This window comes from Zerene cesonia, chromosome 25, assembly GCF_012273895.1.
Source record: "Zerene cesonia ecotype Mississippi chromosome 25, Zerene_cesonia_1.1, whole genome shotgun sequence".
Classification (NCBI taxonomy): domain Eukaryota; kingdom Metazoa; phylum Arthropoda; class Insecta; order Lepidoptera; family Pieridae; genus Zerene; species Zerene cesonia.
In genome coordinates, this window is record NC_052126.1 from 1,563,291 (window position 1) to 1,588,340 (window position 25,050).

General features: G+C 32.9%; 1 protein-coding gene across 2 annotated transcripts; it reads right to left on the bottom strand.

The window, feature by feature from the left end:
- LOC119836702 (putative ferric-chelate reductase 1 homolog) lies at nt 1-23,942 on the bottom strand. 2 transcript variants are annotated; one of them, XM_038362124.1, is made up of 13 exons: nt 23,664-23,942; nt 9,934-10,043; nt 8,148-8,330; nt 7,754-7,926; nt 6,830-6,983; nt 5,820-6,294; nt 4,843-5,014; nt 4,260-4,317; nt 3,412-3,565; nt 3,044-3,136; nt 2,551-2,663; nt 1,130-1,237; nt 1-215 (listed from the first exon to the last, which is right to left on the bottom strand). In XM_038362124.1, exons 2-13 carry the CDS (start codon nt 10,027-10,029, stop codon nt 87-89), a joined length of 1,908 nt encoding a protein of 635 aa, XP_038218052.1. In that variant the 5' UTR covers nt 10,030-10,043; nt 23,664-23,942; the 3' UTR covers nt 1-86. The 2 variants fall into 2 exon arrangements, with proteins under 2 accessions (XP_038218052.1, XP_038218053.1); XM_038362125.1 differs by lacking the exon at nt 1,130-1,237.
- Between the last annotated feature and the right edge of the window lie 1,108 nt (nt 23,943-25,050).

Below are 25,050 nucleotides of genomic sequence, written 5' to 3' on the forward strand. Positions count from 1 at the left end.
TTTTCCTACAAAAATCTAGACGTTGTTCGAACTTCGAATCGTTTTGTTTCTATTTTAGATCGTAAGGGGTTATAATTTAAACATATCTAAGCTCCCATCATATTGCTGTAGGTGTCGCTGATTGGCGCAAGGGCAACCAAACAGATCATAGCAATGGCGAATAACAGAATTATTGGCGCGTAAACTCCAAGGAGGTGTTTTCTGAAGCCCGAGAACTGAAAAATAAATAGAATATTTTATAAGTGCACAGATAATATTATACAATAATTTGTTAAGTAAATGACATGATTTTAGTCGGTGACTTTTTTTGGTTGTTGAATGAAAGCCTGCGTAACCCTAGATGAATAAAAATGTTGATTGTGTTATTTATTTGTATGATGAAGCCGTTATCGTAGAAAAAATAGGTAATTAATATTATGTGTTAATTGATTCATTTTACTTTGTTGAGTCAAGCACACACGATATCAGTCATATGGCGGTAATTTTTTAATTAAGGTTTGCATAATGCATACACAATGTTTTATTTCCGAAAATGCATACACATACGAAGGCTATTTAACTGTTATACTTGTTAGTTGTTAAAGTAAATTTAGAGAAATATAATATAAAGATTACAAGACATGCACGAGAAAAAGCACCACACCTGGTTAATTTATCTGTCGTTAGAATAAGAATAGTATGCATATTTTTTGTAGAGTTGGTACGTTCAAAACAATCAGCCCAAATATAAATTTTATCATTAGTATTTAACGCAGCCATTAGCACATAATCCGATAATACTTTCAAAAAGGCATGCACATCAAACCATTATTTTTATCAAAACATGCATTCATAATTTGTTTTAAAAAGGGCATGCATGTACACTTAATTTTTTTCTATAAATACACGCCCAAATTCCAATAAGAACGGCATGCGCGCGATATTTTTTTTATTGAAACATGCGCTTTTCATTTGTTTTAAATGTGGCTTTTGTTTCTAATGAAGTTAATTTTTGTTTCTGCAAATGTTCTTTATTAAAGAATTTGTTTTTTAACAAAGAACATGCATGTGCGCCAAGCGATTATTTTTATAAGAGCATGCACAAATGTTCTTCCACAAGGCCATGCAAGACGTTACGGCAAGTATTTACCGGCGCGTCGCCGCGCTCGGCGGCCGGCCGCGGGCCGAGCATGTCCTTCATGGGGAACGCGTTCACGCGCCCGTTGGATATGCGGCCCTCCGACACGCAAACTGTTAGCTGTAATCGAGATTTGTGGTGTTGTGTATAGTGTGATCTCGACTTTGTGTTCAGATATGAGTCTCCGGAGTGGGTGGGCCCCTTCCCCGTCTATTCCTTTTTTCCAGTCATAAATCCACCCTTTTTCCCGTTAAAAGCTGGTGGAGAATGGGCGGTGGTTATCGCTTACCATCAGGGGATCCCCCAGTTCAGTTACCCGCTTATGCATAAAAAATCTCGATATTATTTAACAAGTGTGTGAACTGTGAACTCAACCTCAAACTCAAACATTTATTCATTCAACTAGACTTCTTACAGAAGCACTTTTGAATCGTCTGCGAAATTATAACATTTACCACCGGTTCGGAAGGCAGTTTCTACAGAGAAGAGCTGGCAAAAAACTCTGAAGTTGCTCTTTTAAAGTAATATAAATTTTACATTTTAAATATGTAACATGTACATAATAACAATGATGCCAATGAACTGACCTGTGGTTTTTAAACGCATGCGTTGTGGCATTTCTTCATTGTCACAACGAGTTGTGAGCGTTTTCATTAATGCCAGAACATGAATTCCGCGTTGCGGTTTTTATTCTGACCAAAACGCGTTGTTTTTTCACTCAATGCGATTTCGGTTTTTAGGTGAATATATATGTATTGAATAAAAATAAAAAATAGGTTTTGTGTCGTTTTTTTTTTCTACAACTACTAGTTTGTTTTAAATGTAGTTACGATTTAGATTATTTTTCTCATATAGTTTTTATTTTTTTATGTCATAGCGGGCAACTGAGCTTGTGGTTCGCCTGATGGTAAGCGATCACCACCGCCCATGAACATTCGCAAAGGTAGTGCCTCTACGAATGTGATGCCCGCTAAAAGAAAAGGAAAGGATTAAACACTGGAAAGAAGGAATGGACTGGGATGGGTGAGGAAAAGGAAATGGGCCTCCAGCTCCCCCACTCACCGTACGAAACACAGTGGCATGCCACTATTTCACGCCGGTTTTCTGTGGGGGTGTGGTACTTCCCCGGTGCGAGCTGGCCCAATTCGTGCCGAAGCGTGCTCGACTACCACAATACAAGTTAGGTGTTTCATATTTGGTATTTTACTCGACATGATAGACATATGACGAAGCATAGACTCGAATACATTTTTAAAACTACTACAATTTCAAGCCTGTTAGACTAAGACGTGTATTTTTTGCTTACATAAATCCCTGATGAAATCAATTGTGCAGTGGTTTTTTAAGTCTTGTCTAATAAAAAACAAAACTCAACGATTAAAAAAGCATATAAAATTTCTAAATAACCATAGATTATTTTTTTATAGTCTTACCGATAATACGATATGCATAACAACGTGGAACACAACAAATGCTGCCATCACGAAAATACTCCAAGATGGTAATTCCGCCTTTTGGAGACTGACAGCGAAGAAGATTGTTGCAACTGAAAAAAAAAATTGTAACCGGTATTGTATTGTTTTATTAAATTTAATCTAAATTCTAAATCAACAAAAGATTTGTGATGATAACTGTTGTTTGTTCATCTTATAACCTAACTTCTTCTTTATCAGAATTATCATGTTAAAAGGGTAAAAATAATCCTACTTCCTACTTAATTTTATAAATGTGTGTGTGTTTGTTGCTCTTTCACGCAAAGACTACTGAACCGATTGCATTGAAATTTTGCTACGTAGAGCTGGACAATTGTAATAACATATAGGTAACTTTTTATCCCGATATTCCTAGGGGATACGGACTTACGCGGGTGAAACCGCGGGGCGCAGCTAGTATGAAATACATTTAATTCATTTATATGTTACTTACTTCCCAAGATATGTGCAGCATTCCCAAGGAACCAATGGCCCCAGTTGAAATAGGGCCTCTTTTTAGTGCCGGGGTGCGGTCTGAAGTAAGCACCTGAAATATTGTATTGCATAATTTAAGTATTTTTAGGAATTTGTAAATATATAAATGATTTTGTTCTAAAAAGTACTTTAAAAAACTGAAAAATAGCATCCTTATAACTTACTTAAAAACCCAAGGCATTATATTATACTACATCCCCTTATTCTCTGTGAAAATCGAAAAATGTATGTACTAGTAAGATACTAAATACCAAACTTTTTTTTTATAAAAACATTGGTACCCAACAACCACCCATAAAAATCGATAATTGATTTAATATATCTTACCAATAGGCTGTAAAAAGCACAGGATAACAGTTATAAGACCGGTAATAGCATGAGGGTTATCGCCAGTGGTGGCAATGGTACCAACTTCCAAAACTATCAGAATGAACCCAGCCACTGTTAGCAGCCATGTTATCACCATGAGAATTCTGTGGTACTGGAAAGTAAATACATAAAATTTAATTAAAATATACATGAGAAATTTTGAAAGAATAGAAAAAATTTGATCACGAGGCAGGATTCGAACCTGCGTATCTTGCCTAACCGTAGCAACGCCTAGCCTCTCGGCCACCCGTGATCCTGCCACAGTAATCGAATTTCTTCTACTCTTTCGGTTTCATGTGCCTAAGGGGCACCCCACGCCATCTATTGAGATGATTAAGAACCATCACAACCAATACGAAACATTATTTCAATGATTACAATATTGTATCGATGGAACGCGGCCTTTGTTAAATTTAATTTTTAGTTTTATAGCATTGAAATGCTTTATAAATGAGAAATTTTGAAAGAATCATTCTTTCAAAATTTCTCATTTATAAAGCATTTCAATGCTAAAAAACTAAAAATTAAATTATACATTTTAGACCTATCGTCTTATAAATAATACAAATGTAAGTTTGTTTGTCTTTCACGTTATAACGGAGCGATTTTATGATATGATTTCTATGTTTGGAAATAGTTGAAACGCTAGCTACTCTTTACCGCCCGCATAGTTTAGTCAAGTTAAAGCAAATAAAGTCAAACAAACTCTTTCACTAAGATTAATCAAGTAAATTAAATTCTCAAGTACTAATTGATAAATATCATTTGAACCAATTCCTAAACTCAAAAATATTTAATAAACTCACAGCGAACCACATGTCCTTTCCACCAAGCGTCTTGCCAACCCACGTCTTACGGAAATATCTGTAAAAGTACGCGTTTCACTTAAAAATTCAGTATAAACATCTATTATATGGTAAGTTAATATCACAGCATATTAGATACTCAGTAGATTTCAAGGACTTTGATATAAAGTGTCGACAGCCATATACACGCAACCATATACATTGAAATTTTAAAATTTAACTATTTCAAAATTCGTTCCTACCAAATTTTACCTTTAAACGTTCAGCCGGATTTAAGATTTCCTGATGAGTGAGTGAGAGTTTATATATATACTAGCGGTCCGCCCCGGCTTCGCCCGTGATACATATGCAGCCTATAGGCTTATTATGGGCTATCTAACACTGATATAATTTTTCAAATCGGACCAGCAGTTTTTTTATGTCATAGCGGGCATAAAGCTGGTGGTTCACCTGATGGTAAGCGACCACCACCGCCCATGAACATACGCAGAGTGTAGTGCCTCTGCGAATGCGACGAGTTCCTGAGATTAATGCGTACAAACAAACAAACAAACTTTATAACATCAGTATAGATTTTACTAACCTAGCGACAATAATGCCGAGGGAAGCCGAGCCCAGCCAGGCCAATATCATGAAAGCGCCGTGCAGTTTCAGCAACAGCTTGGAGGAAGCGGCCGCCGTGCCCACTGTGGCCAGCGCGAGCGGCTCTCCCGTCGCCTCGTACGCTAGGTCGTGGAAACCTACGCGTTCTGTGTCTGGAACATCATTATTATTTTTATCATCATCATTATTAAATTGAGTTTAAAAGAATATGGATCAATCCTACTATCCTATTAACTTATCCTTATCCTATTATAAATGCGAAAAGTTTGTCAGAATGTATGCGAGTATGTTTGTTAATCTTTCACGCAACACATCGGAGCATTTTAAAAGGATTTAAGTTCGCGTGAACGAGAGAGACATACACATAGCATAACAATTCGCTACATTCTGAAACAAGATGTGATTGACCGCATAGTTTTTTAAGATCGATGTGGCATTTGATGTAACACGCGAGTGAAGCCACGGAATCAAATATATTTTTTAGATTATTAGGATGCGCAACGATGTATGTTTGTAGGTTTATTCATTAAAAATATTCAATAAATAATAATAAGAAATTTTATACGTCGTTTTAATGTTTTTAGTATTTTTTCGCAATAAAAACTATTAGTAACATTGAACATAGTACACCACCGGCGGAACACCCTGTATAATAAGCCATAAGCTACTGGATTCAGGCCGCTGGTGATCGGTCGTTTTGGAAATCTCTTGGGGAGGCCTATGTCCAACAGTGGACGTCCTAAAAGCCTGCAACGACGATGACTATGGCAACACTAGTGTTCGATAACGTATCTGCATTCTGCACATTGTAACATTGTGTTTAGTGAAAGAATTGATATGGAAATCTCCAGTAGGTGAAAATATTAAATCAAGTCTCATTAATAAAAAAATATTTTGTACATTACTGACGAAAAATATTACGTATACGTTTTTGAGGTGATATTTGTTAAGGTTTACCTTTCATAGAACTGCCAGCTAACACCATCAAGTTATATGTATTCTTCGCCAGATCGAATGTTTGTCCCATTACTACGGAGACCACATCACGTCTGAACTTACAATACAGCTTCCCGTCTATCGTCGAAGATTCTAGCAACTGGACTATCTCTTGAGGAGAATCCGACCTTTTCACATACGGCTCCACTTTTGGATATGTCCAAGATGTGTACAAGTTAATTCGGCCATTGTCATTTCTGACACATTCCATCGCGCTGTCATCACCCATTTTATTATCTGTGCTCAAGCCAGCGGCGACGTATTTTGGATTATCTGTGCCTTGAATTTCGAACGTATAAGTGTCGCCAGCTACAAAAACTGCTACTATGGCTTTACAGTTGCCAGTTGGTATGCAATTTTGTGGGACTCCGAAGCATAGCTTTGTATCGGCGCATCCTTGGTATATTAAGTCTAGGGGCGGTGGGGTTGTCTTTGGCTGTAAAATAGCATTAACATACGTTTATTATTTAGTAGACGCTCGTCCCGGATATCAAAGTTCCTGTTTTATCCCAAGGAAGCATTTAATCGAAATAAAAAGTTTCCTTTCACCCAAGTCAGCTCATACCCTTTCTGTATACCAAATCTCATCAAAATCCGTTCAGTCGTTTCAGCGTGATAATACACGGAGATAATTTGCCTAAAAACTCCTTTCAAGGCTTTACGAATTACTTATGTAATTGGTTCAAAATTTATATGAACTAAGACACAGTAGTAGTCAAAAAACAAGCATAAATATATAAATGGTACTTCTGAAATTATTAGAAACACTGCAATGAAGTATGAGCAATAATAATATATAATAGGCATGCTGTTGCATGCATTTGTTTAATTTTATTCATTATTTCAATATACACATCCCATATTAAAACATTCTGTAATCTAGAAATTCACATTTAAATTTTATTCAAAATCTACAAATTTAAATTCCATCATTGAATAGCATTCTACGTATCATGTTCGCCCATATTCACCTTAGATTCCATAATAACGGGCGGTGGTGGAGAGTTCCTAGGCGTAGTGGTTGGAGTGGTCGGTGGGTTTAATTCCGTGTCAGGTGTCACTACCTCCACGAGGGGCGATCCCACATTGCGCCAGAAGGTTGCGTAGCCCTGTGCGACTGTTGCTCTGGAAATTACCGTTATTGCTGGTATTACGAACTATTAATCTTTTCGAAACATATTATAGGAATAATCGTCCATCATCGTTATATTATGTAGGAACTAGTTTCTATGGAAAATTAATTGCACAATAATGACTACCCCTGAACGCTTGTGGGCTCGAACCACAATACTAAATGTTTTCTCAGATTAAAAATAAAAGACATAAACGTATTACCTAGATTGCAAAGAATAAGCTTTGATTGGATTGCAAATAAATATATTTTTTGTATTTTTTTATTATATATCTCTCTTCACAGCAACGAATACCCATGTTAAATCTATGTCTGTTTAAAAACTATCAATAGGTACCTATTATTCAAACAATCTACTCTTTTCCTAACTATACTAACGAAACTATAATCAGTGTAAGTCAATATCATATTGGGATCCTTATTAAGGTACTTGAGGTAAATAAATAAATATTTAAAAAATAGTAGTATTTGAATAACAACTCAACTGAAAAAAATCTAATTAAGCTACTATAGTCAAGTCTTTTAGAAATGGTCTATGAATCGCCAAAAAAACAGAAATCTCAAATACAAATACATTATTCGCTCTAATAACTAACTTCAATATCAAGTTATCCCACTAAAATTGTTTCTAACCGAACCGTTGGTAAAAGATAAATCTATGTTATGACAATTCAAAGGTATTACTACAAGAAGCCTTATTCAAGAAAAAACTGTTCGAGTTTCAAATTTGAAACAGCAATAAGTAATAAGAAGACAAGCTCACTTAAACTCGACTCCTCCCAAAAAGTCTTTCGGCGCTTGCCATACAAACGTCAGTGGAGGTTTGTCCTCGGGTGTGGAGTGCGTTACTGTATCGTTATCACCACGACAATTAATGATCTGTGTGGTGGCTGGATCTGGTACAGTTAGGAATTTTCCCACTATTTGCTCTGGGTTCTGGAAGAAGAAATTTAAATTTGTTTTAATTTTTAATGCCTTTTATTTTCTGAGTAACATTGCATAATGTACTTTTTTATCTTCAGAATCATAAATATATTTTTTATTTATTTTAATTATCTATGAAACATGCCATAATACAACCGATCGCCACGATTGTACACAGGAATTAATATACAACAAAAATTGAGCCTAATAACAAAATATGCGCAAACTTTTACCTGTATAGCTCTCGCTTGAACTATGAACCCCCCAATAGGGACGGGGGCTCCGAAGGGACTACCAATGGTGACATTTAGACTGTCCCCCTGTTTCACTTGCGAGGCTGACGTTATTATCGAATACGGGGGCACTGAAGACTGGGGTAAAATGCCACTGTGACGTGGCATTTGGTCGATGCAGGCCTGAAATTTAACATACAATTTAAAGTGTAGTTACTCAGATGTGGTACTTTAATAACAGTCATGATATATTTGTACAATGAAGTGGATGATATGGTTACAAATCAATGCAAAGGTGATTGGCTGACTAGTCTTTCAATGCACAGCCCAAACGACTATTCCGATCGAGCTGAAATTTGCCATGCAGATAGCCACTATAATGAAGGCATCAACTAAAATTTAATATACAATACAATTGGGAGTAAAATATGTACAATGAAAATTTATTATGACCACGTCAATACGTCATTGCTTTAAATAAACCGCTAAGCATATTGTTTGAAATTTTACTGAATCGAGTAATTACTTAAACACAACACTAAGCTGTTTTCTAATTCTCAAAACTACACCAATATTTATAGGGAGCACATGGGAGGTACCAGTATTAAAATTATGAAAGAACATTAGTTGACCCAGTTAGAAGTAATGAGGTAACTAACACAAAAAATAAACTATTGAATTCATAATCTCCTCGTTTTTTAAAGGCGTTTGAAAATGCATACATTTTTAAACCTATCTATCAAACTACAGATTCCACTATAAAATATTATAATTGACCATTTAATAGTTGTTCAACACATTCCACTCATAACCTGTACAATAGAGGTGTTTATATTTCTTATTTCAATGATGTAATCGTAGATCTAACCGTTTATTGTTTTAAAAGAACAATCAAAGGAAATCCATAAATCATTCGGTTTAGTTTCCTCTACTATCAAGTTTAAATCTATTATCTAATTAAATGATTACGAAAACGAAATAATACGCACGCAAAGCTGACATCTTAATTGCAATAATTAATCGATGACATCGCAATAATTTATGACTTCGGTACTATATCACTTCTTTACTCAATCCTTATTACATATTATAATATGTACATTTTTTAGTTCCTTCAATAACTAGTAATCTGAATCGTTTAAGTTTGGTTTATGTACAAATGATTTATAACGCATTAGCTTAGAACCAGGAGACGGACATAGGAAAGTTTCCCAGTATTCCCACGGGAACGGGAACATTCGAGAAAACCCCGGGTCTATCTTTCATGCGACTACGCGGGCAAAGTCGCGGGAAAAGCTAGTTGTTTATAGTTTTGCAATATTTATCATGTATTAAATCAAGGAATAAAGTGTCTAACTTTATTCCTTAAAATAAAAAAGATCCATATATTATGGCACTTTTCATTGCCAATTTCAATATAAGTAGTTTTTCAATGTAAGTGTCGGAGATTACTCATATGTAACCGTCTTCGGTAATTATTCCATTCCCTCCCACCATCACCTTGTGTTATAGCACCTAAGTGCATCCGCATTTCATCTATACTTCTACGCTGATAATATAAAGCACGAGAGTTTTTTTGTTTGAAAGCCCAAATCACAGGAACTACAGGACCATGTGTGAAAATTCTTTCAACGCTGGATATGTCTGTAATCCCTGAGTGCATAAGCTATAGCTACCAGGAATTACGCGCTAATGCGAGAGTGCGACGCTAGTATCACATATAATCCATGTAGTGATTGATTTCAAACATAATCTCACACATTGACAATATTATAAACTTTCTTACCCCAGGCGGCGCTCCTGAACCATGCTGAAATGAAATTCTGACTAGACATAATACTGTGAGGATGATTAAGTTGCAGTTTCTTTTCCTTGGCAGCATTGTTGTGTCTGAAACTAAAGAGAACTTAATTAAGCCACTGGTTTCAGTAAAAGTATACTAACTATATTTTATTTATGACATTTGAAATTAAGAAAGACGGAAGAAAGAAACATTTAATTGACTCCACATAATTACAATTTAACACACAACACAAAACAATAAAATTAAGATATTAAGATATTTGCCAATCCGCACTTGGCCAGCAAGGTAGATTGTGGCCTGAACCCTTAACCTGTGTCCTCACTGCAGAGAACATATATTGGCTGATGATGATGAGAATCTTTTTGTTTCTATTTTGCCTTTAAACTAAGCGCAGAACGGAAGTGGATATCGTATGCTTATTTAGTTTATAACTAAATACTAAATACCTATAAACTATTACTATATATACTATTTAAATATGAATAGATACGAAGTATAGATATACGTAAGATAATTATAACTCGCTGTTTTTTAATTTTACACTGTTTTTATAATTTTAAATAGTGAGAACCAGAGGTTGGTAAGGTTATTACTAATTATTATAATAATCAAGAATTTAACAATTATTTTGCATTAATTTTAACAACACAATCAGTTTGTATATTACTGTTTTTTTTTAATATTGTTCGTGTAAAAGAATAAGTGAAATACTTTAGCATAAATATAACTAGTACCTAGAAATATATTTACTACAAACAATCACTGCAAATAAAGTAAAGATAATGCGTTATAATTAGTTATATCAGATATGACTATATGTTAATTTAAGTCTGTAAGTTGACGATATATACAAAAGGGTTTGTCATACGCGTATGGGTATGTCATACATCTAATATATACGAATTTTTGCATTTATTATGCACTAGCGGTCCGTCCAGGCTTCGCCCGTGGTACATATATAACGTATAGCCTTCCGTAATAAATGGGCTACATAATACAAAAATAATTTTTCAAATCGGAACAGTACTTCTTGAGATCGGTGCGTTCAAACAAACAAACACTTCAGCTTTATAATATTATAATATTACAATCCAGACTTTCACAGAACAAAGAACATTTTCAAAGGACAGTGCTAATTTTTTTTTTATATATTATTACGACACAAATTGGTTAAATTTACAACGATGTTTCTATTATAGACTGTATACTAGCTGCGCCTCGCGGTTTCACCCGCGTAAGTTTGTATCCCGTAGGGATATTGGGATAAAAAGTTGGTTGTGTTATTCCAGCTATCCAGCTATCTACGTACCAAATTTCATTACAATCGGTTCAGCAGTATTCGCGTGAAAGAGTAACAAACATACACACAAACTTTCGCATTTATAATTTAATTATATAAACTGAATTTAGTATCCTAATTAAATTCCGTTTAAAATTTATTAGCAGGTATAAGTATCATTATTCTTATTGGTGTAGTCCTTATGTTTTTAAATATATAAAGTGATATAGACTTAATTTGTTTGTTATCTGGTGGAGACTGTTTTTATTATCCTTGCCTTTGAATAGTATATTACATATGCATGTTCTCGAAACAAAGTCTGACTGCAGTTGAATTAAATGCGCCGATGATAAGAGCAGTAAACTTTATTACTGTAAGTGTTGACTAAACTGGGAGTAGATACCTATACAGGTAGTTTGTGACCATTCAATGTCATGTTATAATTCTAGTTTACTCTACAATATGTTGTCTGTGAATCATATTGGGTATTGACTTCATCATCATTAGCCCATATATGTTCCCACTGCTGGGACACAGGCCTATGACGGTTCAGGCCATAATCCACCATGCTGGCCGAGTGCGGATTGGCAGATGTCACATGTCGTGGAAATTTTTTTTCAATTGGGTATTGACTAATATTAACAATAATTATGTGAAGTTATAAATTTTCTATGAAATCTATTCAAAGATCAGAATTCTTTATAAAATTTCATTAGTGTTCTTCAAGGTTTTTATATGCACGTTTGGAAAATAACAATCTCTGGGAGTTTTCGATAACCATACCGGTATGTAGCCATATTGATTCAGTGACTGTATCAATTTATGCTTTTCCTGTAATAAATCTGAATGTTCGCCATCATGCTTCCGCTTAAAGATACTTAGCTTGGCCTGTCGTAACCGTTATGTATAGGCCATTCAAAGAAAGAAAGAACAAAAACATATAAATACACTAGCTGCGCCTAGCGGTTTTACCCGCGTAAGTCTTTATCCCATAGGAATATCAGGATAAAAAGTTGCCTATAAGTTATTCCAGTTGTCCAGCTATCTACGTACCAAATTTCATTGCAATCGGTTCAGTAGTTTTTGCGTGAAAGAGCAACAAACACACACATATCCTTAGAAACTTTGCATTTATAATATTAGTAGGATGCGCGCTTTTCAGGTATGAGGTCGTTATAAATATTTAGCTAAATACGTCCACTACATTCGTATCGTAATTCATTTGAAAGCCATTTACTATTCATATTACAAAATTAAATAATAAACAGAGTAATCATTAATTGAAAATACTAACGGCATGGCAACCTTGTGTTGTGCGGAAGTCAGGTGGTAATTCCGATATGAACGGAGGTCAATATGAGGTTGGACAATGAATTTAGTATATTCCCATGCAATTGCTGTTTTTACCGGTCAGTGTTCATTTATACCCATTAATATTGGGGTGACTTATACAGTTCACGATCCTTAAGAAAAGACAGAAAATAACAAATGAAAAAAACTGTCGTATTTAAATTATTGAGGCAATTAATCATTCACCAACTAGATACCTTTTTTACTAATTACTAGTATAATCACAAAGAATGCCTGATTCTAATCTATTTCGTATCTCGATTTCAGGAAAAGTTTAAATATAATAAACTAAAAAAAAACTCACTGCTCTGTAAAAGCTGTAGGTATAGTAAAATGTGGCTAATCCATTATTATCTAAAGGTTTTCAATTCCCCATCTCAAAAAATATTACATATTAGTTTGGGATAAAAACAAACATATAGTTCCAAAATGCAATATGGGAAAATCAAATATGATGCGCATTTTAATGACTGCAAAATTTATAAATTCTCCGCTAGATGGCGCTATATTAAACTGTGTTGCTTGACTATGCGAGCGAATCCACGGTCAAAGCTAGGTTAAAATAAATGCATTGTTTCATTATATAACTTCATCTATTTAACGCTTAAAATATTTAAAAATTTATTTGTTAAGCATTTGTTAGGATCAGGTTTATAAAATACAATATGTTAAAACAATCACCTACATTACTAAGGCACAAGAATTCGCTAAGCGTTCACCTGCCGGCGATTGTACGTGGGTTGGTACTTAGTAGTTAGTACTTTCCAAGTTCAAGGATTGCGGAAAACAACGCGGAATTGTATCAACGGATCACATGAAACCATATTGTGCAAACATTTCTGTTTGATTTTATTGTTAATTGTTAATTATTGCTGTGCCTATTTTCAAATATATTATTAATATTTCTTAATAGTCTTTTAAATCGTAAGGTGAATGGAAACTACCTCATAACTAGGTCACTAACGGACTCAACTTATTTTATTAAAACCTTCCTATAAAAATGAATGTTTTTTTCCGCCAAAAACATTTAAAACATAAGTAACGAAACATAAAACTTAAAATTTTATTTTGCCATTTTGATGATTTTTGGTTTATCAGATTTGCCTACTTTTAGATAAGCATAGACTTTTTAAAATTCAAAAAGCTTATATAAAGATATCGACCCGATAGCCGTAGTATATCTATATGCTTGTCATATGTGCCTCTTAGGTATGCTGTATTATATGTATATAGATATTAATTAGCATAGATAACACAACACTATACAAGTATTATTGCAGTTTCGCTATAGCACAGGGTATAAATAATACCTAATAAAGATAAAAAAACTAAGTGCGAAGTGTGTGTGTGTGAATCAAAATTATTAAATAATCAACGGAAAAATAGCATAATTATGGTAGAAATAATAAAAATATAAGATTGAATAAACCACAAACAGGATAATAAATTTTTTAATGCGACTTAATTATTAAACGTAACTGCTTAATGGATATAAATTTAAATACCTAATTATGTATTAATTCGTTTTCGATTTCTACTCCTAGATTTATTTATTTATGTATTTAAATAAATAAATAAATCTTTGACTTATAGTACGAAATATACCAAAACAACAAAGACTACTATTATATATTGCTTCAAATTATTTAGTTATGTTTATTAGTTCAGAACTTTCAGTGGATGAATAGATTTTTATGATGCTGGTACCTTCCTTGAAGGCGGTTCAGTTTTATGCTGAAAATAATATTTTTTTGTATTTTCTTGTGTTTGATTTTACGCGAGTATTATACATTAAGAAATTAAAGACTTTTTTTGATTATTAACCCGACGTTTAGAACACTTTACAGCAAGCATGGTCACGGGGAGACTATAATATAATGAATAAATCGCGTTTAAAATCCGTTTAAAAGTTAAATTTTTAAATAAAATTTTTGTTCTTAATTATATTGGACAGGATATATAGGAGTAAGCATTTCTTCAGATTAAGTTTTTTCCACGTAGAAAATCTACACTGACAATGCCAATGATTGTACAACATTGAACGTAAATTACAATAAAAATCTTTATAGGTCGGTAAGCCACAATTATACTATTAATTTTTTTATACTCGTTGCTTATGTAAGGCTTTTATGTAAATAAACAAATATTTAAATAAAATTGTAATTGACAAATCTTTATCGTAAAAACTAAAAGCATACGATTTGCAATGGAAATTCCTTGAAATAAGGTTAACTAGATTTTGACCTTGCCTGTTGGGAAAAGCTCGGAACTTACCTAGGCTACAAATCAAATACAATAAGGGATAAACCTTTTTTTAAGGTAGATTAAAAGTTTGCTGGTAACTTTGCGGCGATGACCTCGACTCAGAAGCGGGTATTTTAATTTTGGTTATCCCAAAAAAATCAATATTGAAATATAATTTAATTTCTATATCCTTAACACACAAATATTTAAAACCGTGACTTATTTCACATCATATAATATAAGTGTTTTGTGACTATTTCTGTTATTTACTAAATATATAGTTTAATACTTGTTGTAACAATAACATTCAGCTAATGAAAGAAAATAAATCCAGTTTTTCGGGAATTACCTAATCAAACGTCGAAACAGACAAGCGAAAATTCATATAAGTTTTCATTACAGTTACCAGGTATTTAATTTACGATTGCTAAAAAATATATATATTTTTACAAACAGACACTTTTATTTTTTTAATTAATTATTATTCTCTTAAATAATTCTTTCACCTTGAAATTTTACGAGATTCTTGATTGCTCCAAGCTATTTCTATGGTCATATATAGCCTTCCTCAATGAATGGGCTATCTAACACTGAAAGAATTTTTCAAATCGGACCAGTAGTTCCTGAGATTAGTGCGTGCAAACAAATAAACAAACTCTTCAGCTTTATAATAATAATAGTACAGATATATATTCAACTATTGTTTGGTATATGAATATTACATTGAAAAAGCCGTCTAGAATCGATTAAAAAGGAATTTAATTTCTTAATATATTACCAGGCTTTGTAATAATTACAATTTATATGATATTAGCTACCCGAGTTTTGTAAATCACGTTTCAAGTCTTATTCCAACGCTGATTTATAATTCCCATAACATTTGTTTGTTACCAACAAAACTAGGTCAAGAAAATTAATTAATTCCAATGTAATTGTGTGAATGTAGGTTATCGTTAACTAAATGGGGAGTTAAATTATTCACACCCTTCGTGTCTTGGGTCAAAGTTCAAGAAACTTAAAGAAAATAACGCTTGTTGTGTGGTTGCTAGGTAACGGAATAGTTTTTATGTAACCTAACTTCAGAGCTAATCTATGATTTTAGGTGGAAAGTAGGTAGGTAGTTTAGGGTAAATGCGTAGTTGAAATTTTAAAAGAATAGAAAAAAATTTGATCACGAGGCGGGAAAATGTTTTCTATTCTTTCAAAATTTCTCATTTATAAAGATGCGATTGCATATACAGGACTCTTATGAAGGTGTAGGTCTCATTTTTTAATCCACCATTGTGTAATCGTCGAAGTTTTTGGTTCTATGTCTGTTATAAATATTATCTTTCATCGATTGGAGTTTCTTTCACGCTAGTCTAGTCCAGACCTGACATTTGATAGATAAGTATTTTGTAGTTCCATATAGTTTGAATATTATTAAGGATTTTAGACAAAACTTGCAATTAGATTTTTAAAACCAGACATAATACAAACATAACGTGGAAATATAGAACGTAAAACTCGTTCAGTAAATTCTAAGCTAAATTAGAAATGTTCGTGGAAGGTGGCCTACATACCTCGCTTTACGTATTTGTTAAGTTCCATTCAAGAAAATATTCCAAATTAAGTAGCAAATATTGTAGCTACAATCTAACTTCGTGGAATATCGAATTTAGTTTTATATATAGCCAATAGGCTCATATATAGCCAATAGCGTTTCTCAATGAAAATAGCTATCTAACACTGAAAAAACAATTAACAAATCGGGCCAGTAGTAACTGAGATTAGCGCGTCCAACCAAACAAACAAACATACTCTTCAGCTATATAAGTATAGATTTGAACTCGATATCGTGATCGCTTACCATCAGGCATACCACAATATTGGTTGCCAGCTCTTACATAAAAGAAACCTATTTTAACTCAACCCGGGGCTTCGATTGGGCAAATTAACCCTTACGTTCTTACTTGGAACTCTCCATATGATGGTTTTACTTATGTATAAATCATTAGTTCAAAAACCAATCAGTTGTTCCGTTGTAAAAGTGATATACAATCACGCATGCCTTTATTATTGTTGTGCAATTTCTCAACGATAATGTCCTACAATCCTAAAATCCTACAGCCACAGAATAATAAGTGCAAGTTCAGTGGTGTGAGCAGTGGTTATATACCTTAAAAGTGAAAAGTCGAGGTTCGAGACCGGACGAGGAAGAAATAAATTGATTTTTCAAAATATCTGCAACTTATCCATATCACTCGGAATGGTGAAGGAAAAAATCGTGAGGAAACCGGCATGTCGAGTATCCAAATGTTCGACGACATGTGACATCTGTCAATCCGCACTTGGCCAGCGTGTCCCTGTGTCCCTGCAGCGGGAATGGAATTGGCTATGGCATATTATATGATGATGATGATGATGATGATGATGATGATGGCGATGATGGCGATGATTATAAATGTACAATGTTATACCGGTTAACAGACACTATTTAATTTCAATAATTTATAAAGTGGTCAAAAGAGAAGCGAAACGCGTTGATATCTTTCCCACGCGACTCATTTCCTTACCTACCGTATAATTTTAATCAGAACCTTTATAGTGTTATTGCATTATATGAATAACGAATAAATTAAATTTATGATGTCATTGAAAAATTGCAAAACGAAACAAGTTTTAATAGATTTTCTTTCTTCTGTTCTATAAATTCTACTTCCTACTAATATTATAAATGCGAAAGTTTGTAAGGATGTGTGTGTGTGTTTGTTTCTCTTTCACGCAAAAATGACTGAACCGATTGCAATGAAACTTGGTACGTAGATAGCTGAACAACTAGAATACCATATATGCAACATTTTATCCCGATATTCCTACGGGATACAGACTTACGTCGGTGAAACCGCGGGGCACAGCTAGTTATAATATAATGCACTAAAGCTTTATCTGATTGTCGGTTCATATTTCTTTTGAACCATTGTTATGGTTTATATTTTACGTGCAAATACTTGTATAGTATTATGTTATCTGTGGTGTAGGTAACATAATACAACTTTTTTATATTCTATGTGGATAAATAATAAATAGCGAATAAAACATTAAATTAAACTCAAAAATTAATTAATGATTGAAAGATTATTTCTACTTATATCGCTTGTAAAACTATCTTATAAATTAGAATTGAAATTATTGACAATTTTTTTCAATTATTACGTACGTATTTAGGCAATATGACCAGTTTTGAGAAAAGCGGATACAATTATGAATGAATGAATTATTAATTATATTTAAATTGGTCTAGGTTTTGGATAAATGGACCCACAATCCACATGGATTCCAAGCAGGCACCAGCATTCAAATAAAAAAAGAATCATAAAAATCAGTTCATCATGTAAAATGTTTAAGGCTACAAACATAAAAAATACAGTCGAATTGATATCCTTCTTCTTTGAAATCGATTCGAAACGCAGTTCAGATTTTTATAGTATCAGAATGACGACACATATTTACAGTGGTCTTTCATAAAAGTAAATTTTACGCGAGGTTATCGCGTCACGTTATTTTTACAACTCATTATATAAACGTGAGAATTATTATAAAGTATTGTTTAAGATATGTCATCTATACTAATGTTGTGCAGAGGTAATGTATATGAATTTTTATGTTTGTCACGTTGTTGTGCATACATCTTCTGAAACGATTTTAAAAATTATTTTGCAAATAAATAAATAAATAAAAATCGTCTATTTAGCAAAAATAAATAGATTCAACACAAATCAAACACGACGGTCGCCTCAACTAGGAATAAACCTAGACACGACCGAGAAGCCACGTTATCTATTAATGTATATATTATTTAGTTTTTCTCCCGGGTTTATCCGGGCGGTAAGGGAACGGGAGTTATTTTCACAAATTGTTTCATATCCTTAAACGTATTTACCATTAATGTTTAACGACTTTCAAACGGTTCTCTATTACCATTTTTTAATCCACGTACAAGTAAGGTCAGCTCAGATCTATTAGGTAAGTGACAATCTCGGCCAGGGCTCTGTGACGTCACACAACCGGTTCTTAGGCAAGCGTTATGTTTTAGTATGCTGTAAGCATTGCAATCGATCATTTTTCACCTGCTTTCTTGATAGAGGTGAATAAATGACTCGGGTTATAATTAATTAATCACAAATCGTATACGTTTGGAATGATGGAATTACTTAAGTTAGGTGAATATGAAATAACGAAACCATAAACGAATAATCGAGAATTCGTTGCACTTATATTTCTTATAAAAAAATTTTTGGCCCACTTTTCATGAGTAAACTACACTTAAATATTACCACATATATATATTACTAGCCGCGCCCCGTGGTTTCACCCGCGTAAGTCCGTATCCCGTAGGAATATCGGGATAAAAAGTTGCCTATATGTTATTCCAGTTGTCCAGCTATCTACGTACCAAATTTCATTGCAATCGGTTCAGTAGTTTTTGCGTGAAAGAGCAACAAACACACACACATCCTTACAAACTTTCGCATTTATAATATTAGTAGGATACGTAAATTATAAATTTTGGAAAATCTCCATATAAAAGTTCGTAAATATGTCTAAAAGAAAAGAAATAAACAATATTCCAAAAATAATATATTCAAATGTAATGTATGTGTAAATACATAAAGACGCAAGAATGATTCAACTAAGTTTTCTATTTTTAGAGGTAAATCCCCACGGGATTCACCAACGATCGGTTCCTTATCCGGCTAATGACCTCGTTGATAAAACTAATATAAACCATATGAGAAAACTTATTCTACAATTATAAACAATTCTGTAACCAATAACTTTCGTGTGAAAGTTTTTTTTTGCCTACGCGGCTTCACACGCGTTAAATTCGGAGTAGTTTAATAGTTGAATTATACATATAATACACTTCCTCTTGAAACACTATCTATTTAAAAAGAAACCATCACAATTCGTAGCATAGTTTTGAAGATTTAAGCATACATAAGGACATAGGGAGATTATAATATAATAGAAAATATAAAAAACAAAACGTATATTAAAGAAGATACAGCACAAAGGCGGCCTGATCACTTAGAAGTGATTTCATTCAAGCAACCATTTGAAAGTGCGATAACGTAACTTAAATGGTATATTATTAATGTTAAGCTTTTTGGTTCATTCACAATGTTTTTCTTAACTGATTAGAATAATGATGTGAATTTCTAAGGCTTAAATTGTAATGCAATATTTACAGTTAATGAGTTTTAATTAGGGTCAATCATGTTTTGGAAGTGCAAATATTTTAATGAATTTGTTATTAAATATACTTTATATTTCAAGGTATGCATTAAGTAAGTTTGTTTTTATTAATAAATTAAAATATAAATGTTGAAAATCTAAATACTAGAAAATGATCAATAGTCAAACATATTTATTTATTATTTAAAATAAAACAGCATTAAGCTGGATTGTCTAGAGTTCTAATTGTTCTATAAATGTTGACCTTTTAACATTTTGCTTTTGGCCACAATAATCGTATTTCTTTCTTTCTATAAAATATTCTGATTCGCAGGAAATTCAACACTTTCGATGAAGTAGTAAGATATCGGGCAAGTCACGGAATAACTGGTTTTAAGGTCGCAAGTAGATGATAAAAAGCTATGATCATTCGAGGTCACATTTTTTAAGAATGACCTTACAGGCCTTTGTCATAGATTCCGTATTTTTCTGCCTGTTCATCGTTCATAGTATAAAATAAAGTTATCACTACGCTAACCGTTATATGTTTACTTAAAATGTTATGGGCATTGAACAATAAACATATGCTAAACAATAAATTGTGTTTTTCAGCTTTTATATTCACGCAATTTTTTAAATAACAGAAAAATACCTTAAGAAATTAAAGACTTTATACAGATTATAAGCGCGATTTATTCATTATATTATTAACCCGATGTTACGAACACTTTACAGCGAGCGTGGTCACGAGGAGACGGTGTCTCGTCGTCGAGGTCGTGTTTAATAATATAATGAATAAATCGCGTTTAAAATCCTTTAAAAAGTATTTAATTTCTAAACGTATAATACTCGCGTAAAATCAAACACAAGAAAAATACCTTTATCTCCTACTACTTACAAATAATGTTATATGCATATTAAAAAGAAAAAAAAATCATCGATTGAGCGTTTTCTGCTTTTGTCTTTGCTTGTATTTCTATGTGATGTTCACTGTCATAAGATCCATTTGATATATTATTTGAGATATTCCGCGAATTCCACGAGTTCAAGTATTACAAGATTAATTAAAAATGGAATAATTAGTGTAAGGTACATGATTATATTTTATGTCCCTTTGAATGTCGAAGCAAACACAGATAATGAAAAAAAGTATTTTTTTATATAATTCCTATCAGTATCGCAATCATGGCAACATCATTCATATTAAATCTCAATTATGGAGCGCTATATGGTAAGTGGGAACCATTAAAACGAATTATTTGAATATGAAGTGGGTTTCCTACCTACATCCTTGACGTGGGTCCCACGGTGAACGCGCTCTTGTCTCAACTTTCATGGCCATAGCGTGAGTAATACAGCATTTTGCAGTGTTTTTAGATTTACTGTTTTTGTATGGTTATTTTTATTTAGATAAGTGAGTAGGTATGCTAAAATTCCTTGATAAAGAGATTGGCGCGGTTGTATCTAAGAATCATAATTTAGAAAAAACATTAATGACTAGATGCAGCCCCAGATATTATATATACATAAGTATAAGAGCCTGTAGAGATTATTTGTTTAGCTACCCAATTAATCTTTTTGGTAAACTAGTTCCTTCGGATTAACGAAATCACAGTTAGTGTTGCCAACTTTTTTTGAAGGAAAAATCTATTTTTTTAAAAAGTTCCAAAAGTATAGTAGCAACTATTTGGTGAGTAAATGAAAAAAATAAGTACACATTAATTTTTATCAAACAAAGCCTGTACAATATTTTTAAAACAGTATTATTTATAAAAATTAAACTATTGTTAAAAATCACTTTTTATTTAAATTAATAGCAATAACTAAACAGGCCTTATTCCTTTCTTCTATTTCCTATAGTGTAATTCAAACTATATTATTTTTCTATAAAATGTGGTATTATCGAGTCAATTAAAGCGCAATAAGATTATAGTATACGGGTCACCCATCACAATATATTAGTTCCGTTATAGATAGCTCAAAGGAATTTGATTACCATTTGAATATTGGACAGAATATTTCTCACGTGTTCATTTTTTATTAGTTTCTGATGGCCATAAGAACATTTTATCTATGCACGTTCCACGTATTAACATTAAATTGTGAAAAACAACAGTCACGGCCCTTGGTGACGGGTGCTTGCAAATTGGTTATAACAACCTGACACAGTGGAGCCCGCTTTCGTCACGGTGTCCGAGCGCAGACGTGTCAATGACATAGCATATTGTTCGCTTGAATAAATTACTTGTTTTTACGTTAAACAAGATGTAACCCGCGGCGTCACTCGTGGTGCCCGGGTTAATAGTAGCCTATGTACTAATCCATACTATAATCTATCTCTGTAGCAAATTTCATATAGATACGTTAAGCCGTATTCGCGTGACAGAGTAACTAACGTCCATACACCCATCCATGATTTTATAACCTTTCACGTTTATAATATTAGCTGAATTACTCATGTACCTTTAATTTATTTGTCATGTCATGTCGTATAACCACGATCTCGCCTGCTAGTTCTAGAGCTCTTAACTTTTCTCTTGAGGTTGAACAATTAATCATTTCTATAGATCATATTTAGCATGATTTCAAGCAAATTTTATTATTTTTTTTTTATGTCATAATGGGCTACTGAGCTGGTGGTTCGCCTGATAGTAAGTGATCACCACCGCCCATGCACATTTACAGAGGTAGTGCCTCTCCGTATGAAAAACATGAAATCGTTTACTGGGAAGAAGGAATGGACTGGGAAGGGTAAGGAAAAGGAAACGTGTCTCCGTTTTACTATTTTAGCGGTTTAAGGTATTTAAAAAAGAAATCAAAAAATGGTCAAGTGCGAGTCGGTCTCGCGACGTTAAGGGTTGCACGTTAATTAGCGTCTTTAAAGTCTGTCGTTAAAGGTGATATGCCGAAATCAAAATTTTCCTTCCGTAAGATATTTTATAGTAAACGTATAGGTGTGGCATATAGGTAGTTAGTACATAGCCGGAAATTATCTTTATACTTTGTTTGTTATTGTTTTATCAAAATAATCCTTTAAAGAATTTTGTAGAATAATATGTATTATTAATACTTAGGTAAACTATACAATCAATTTAAAAAAATTATGTTATATTAAAAAAAAAATACTAATAGCATGCTTTAATTAGCTTCACTAGTCTTTTTGTATGTAATTTCCTTTAGCTTTGAATTGGACCCACTTTAAACGGGCAGTTTTAATTAAAAACTATGCATTTTTATCAAGGATCGATGACAAGAGGCATATGCATATCTTATTATCCTCTTTGGAATCGCCATGATTAGTTCTCCCTCATTTAAACGCTGTATCAGAGTAAATAAGACAATTTACTTGACACTATCAATAAAAATTAGGTTGAAAAAAAAAAACAAAAATAGACAGAAGTTTTTTTACTTTTAACTATATATTTATTATTTATTCTCTTAAAATCTTAAAAACTATCAGGATGGAGTATCATTTTAAAAAATTTCATATTTAAAGTTAAAACTGAGTATCTTCGAAATCGGAAATCAAACTTCCGTCCTACTTTTCAAATGTCGTTAATTGGTTTTATGAAAGTAAGCATTTATTTATTGTGTTAATAAAAGTAAACTGAACATTACTCACAGTATAAATTATCCAGTTATATAAAAAAAGTTTCCAAACAATTTCTCACACACTTTTCACGAGGTAACACCCGAAGAATGTTAACGATTGTATTATTGGTACTTCTTAGACTTTACAACTAATGGTTTATTCGTAATCTCAGGTTAATACCTTCTATGTAATTCTCACTCAGTAAGCAAATATCGCATAACTACGTAAAAGTTTTTAAAGTTTCGATTTATGCGAAACAAACGTAAAACAGAACCTCCCTTCTCTATAAACGAAAGCCAACTAACTGGCATGAAAAGTATCAAAATTGGAATGTCAAACGACAGAAATGAACGTAAACTGTCAGTTCTGATAGTGAGGAAAAGGGACAACAATATATTTCTATCACGGTCGTGTGAGACCAGTAATGTTTTCATATGACGCTTCGGCCTGCTTATGCCTCATCAGCGATTTTTTATGAGTATAAAGAATATTAAACACACAATGGGGGCTTTAAAATACGAGTAAAGGTAGCAGTCTATTACAAGTTATTTTCTTCCGCGCTAACAAAATCCTGACAAAACATAATAATAATATTGGTTTCGCTATTTCAAATAATCTCTTTATTACTCACCAGTCTGTCAGCAGACTAAAATCCACAATGCGGTGGGGTTTACCCACGGCATATCGCATGATTCATACTTATTTTCTTTAATTAAAGAAATAAATTGGGTTTTGTCGCTTACAATTCTGAAATATCCCCCAGATCGGCATGTGAATGGTTATTTTGAGTGTATGTATTCTTTATGGTGTATGGTGCATTTTTTCTTCACCCTCTTACCCTTATTCTCATCGTTTCTTTTCTTATATCCCTTTCATTTTAAAACTTGCATAAATTTAAGGATCATTACTAGGTTACGATATAGGTGACCTCCAGTTTGGATTCTTATTCTAAATTCTAATAAATAGTAAAACATATAACACAGCACAAAAATATTTTTAATGTAAAATACACTAGATAACAGTAAAAGTCAATATTTTTGAAGTGAAACTTCTTTAGAATCGTTGTAATTTCAAACCTGATGCAACGGAAAAACGACAGGTAAGAGACACAAATACACAAATGTGTAGAATGAAGCCGGCAAAGAATGAGACAGAAATATACATAGATACTATTTTATTCATTCTTTTGTCGATTTACTGAAGTTACACTTCTATCATGTGTAAATCGCACATACACCTTTTTTTTTAAATCTTTATATGGTAATGCCCCTTGCATATATTAAAAAACTTATACTTTTCAACTACTTTTTTTTACCTTGAAATCCACCTGTGTTAATAAAAAAAACAGGTAATGAAACACAATAACATATTTTAGTGATATAATTTTGTACAAATAACGGCGTATATTACATCGGAC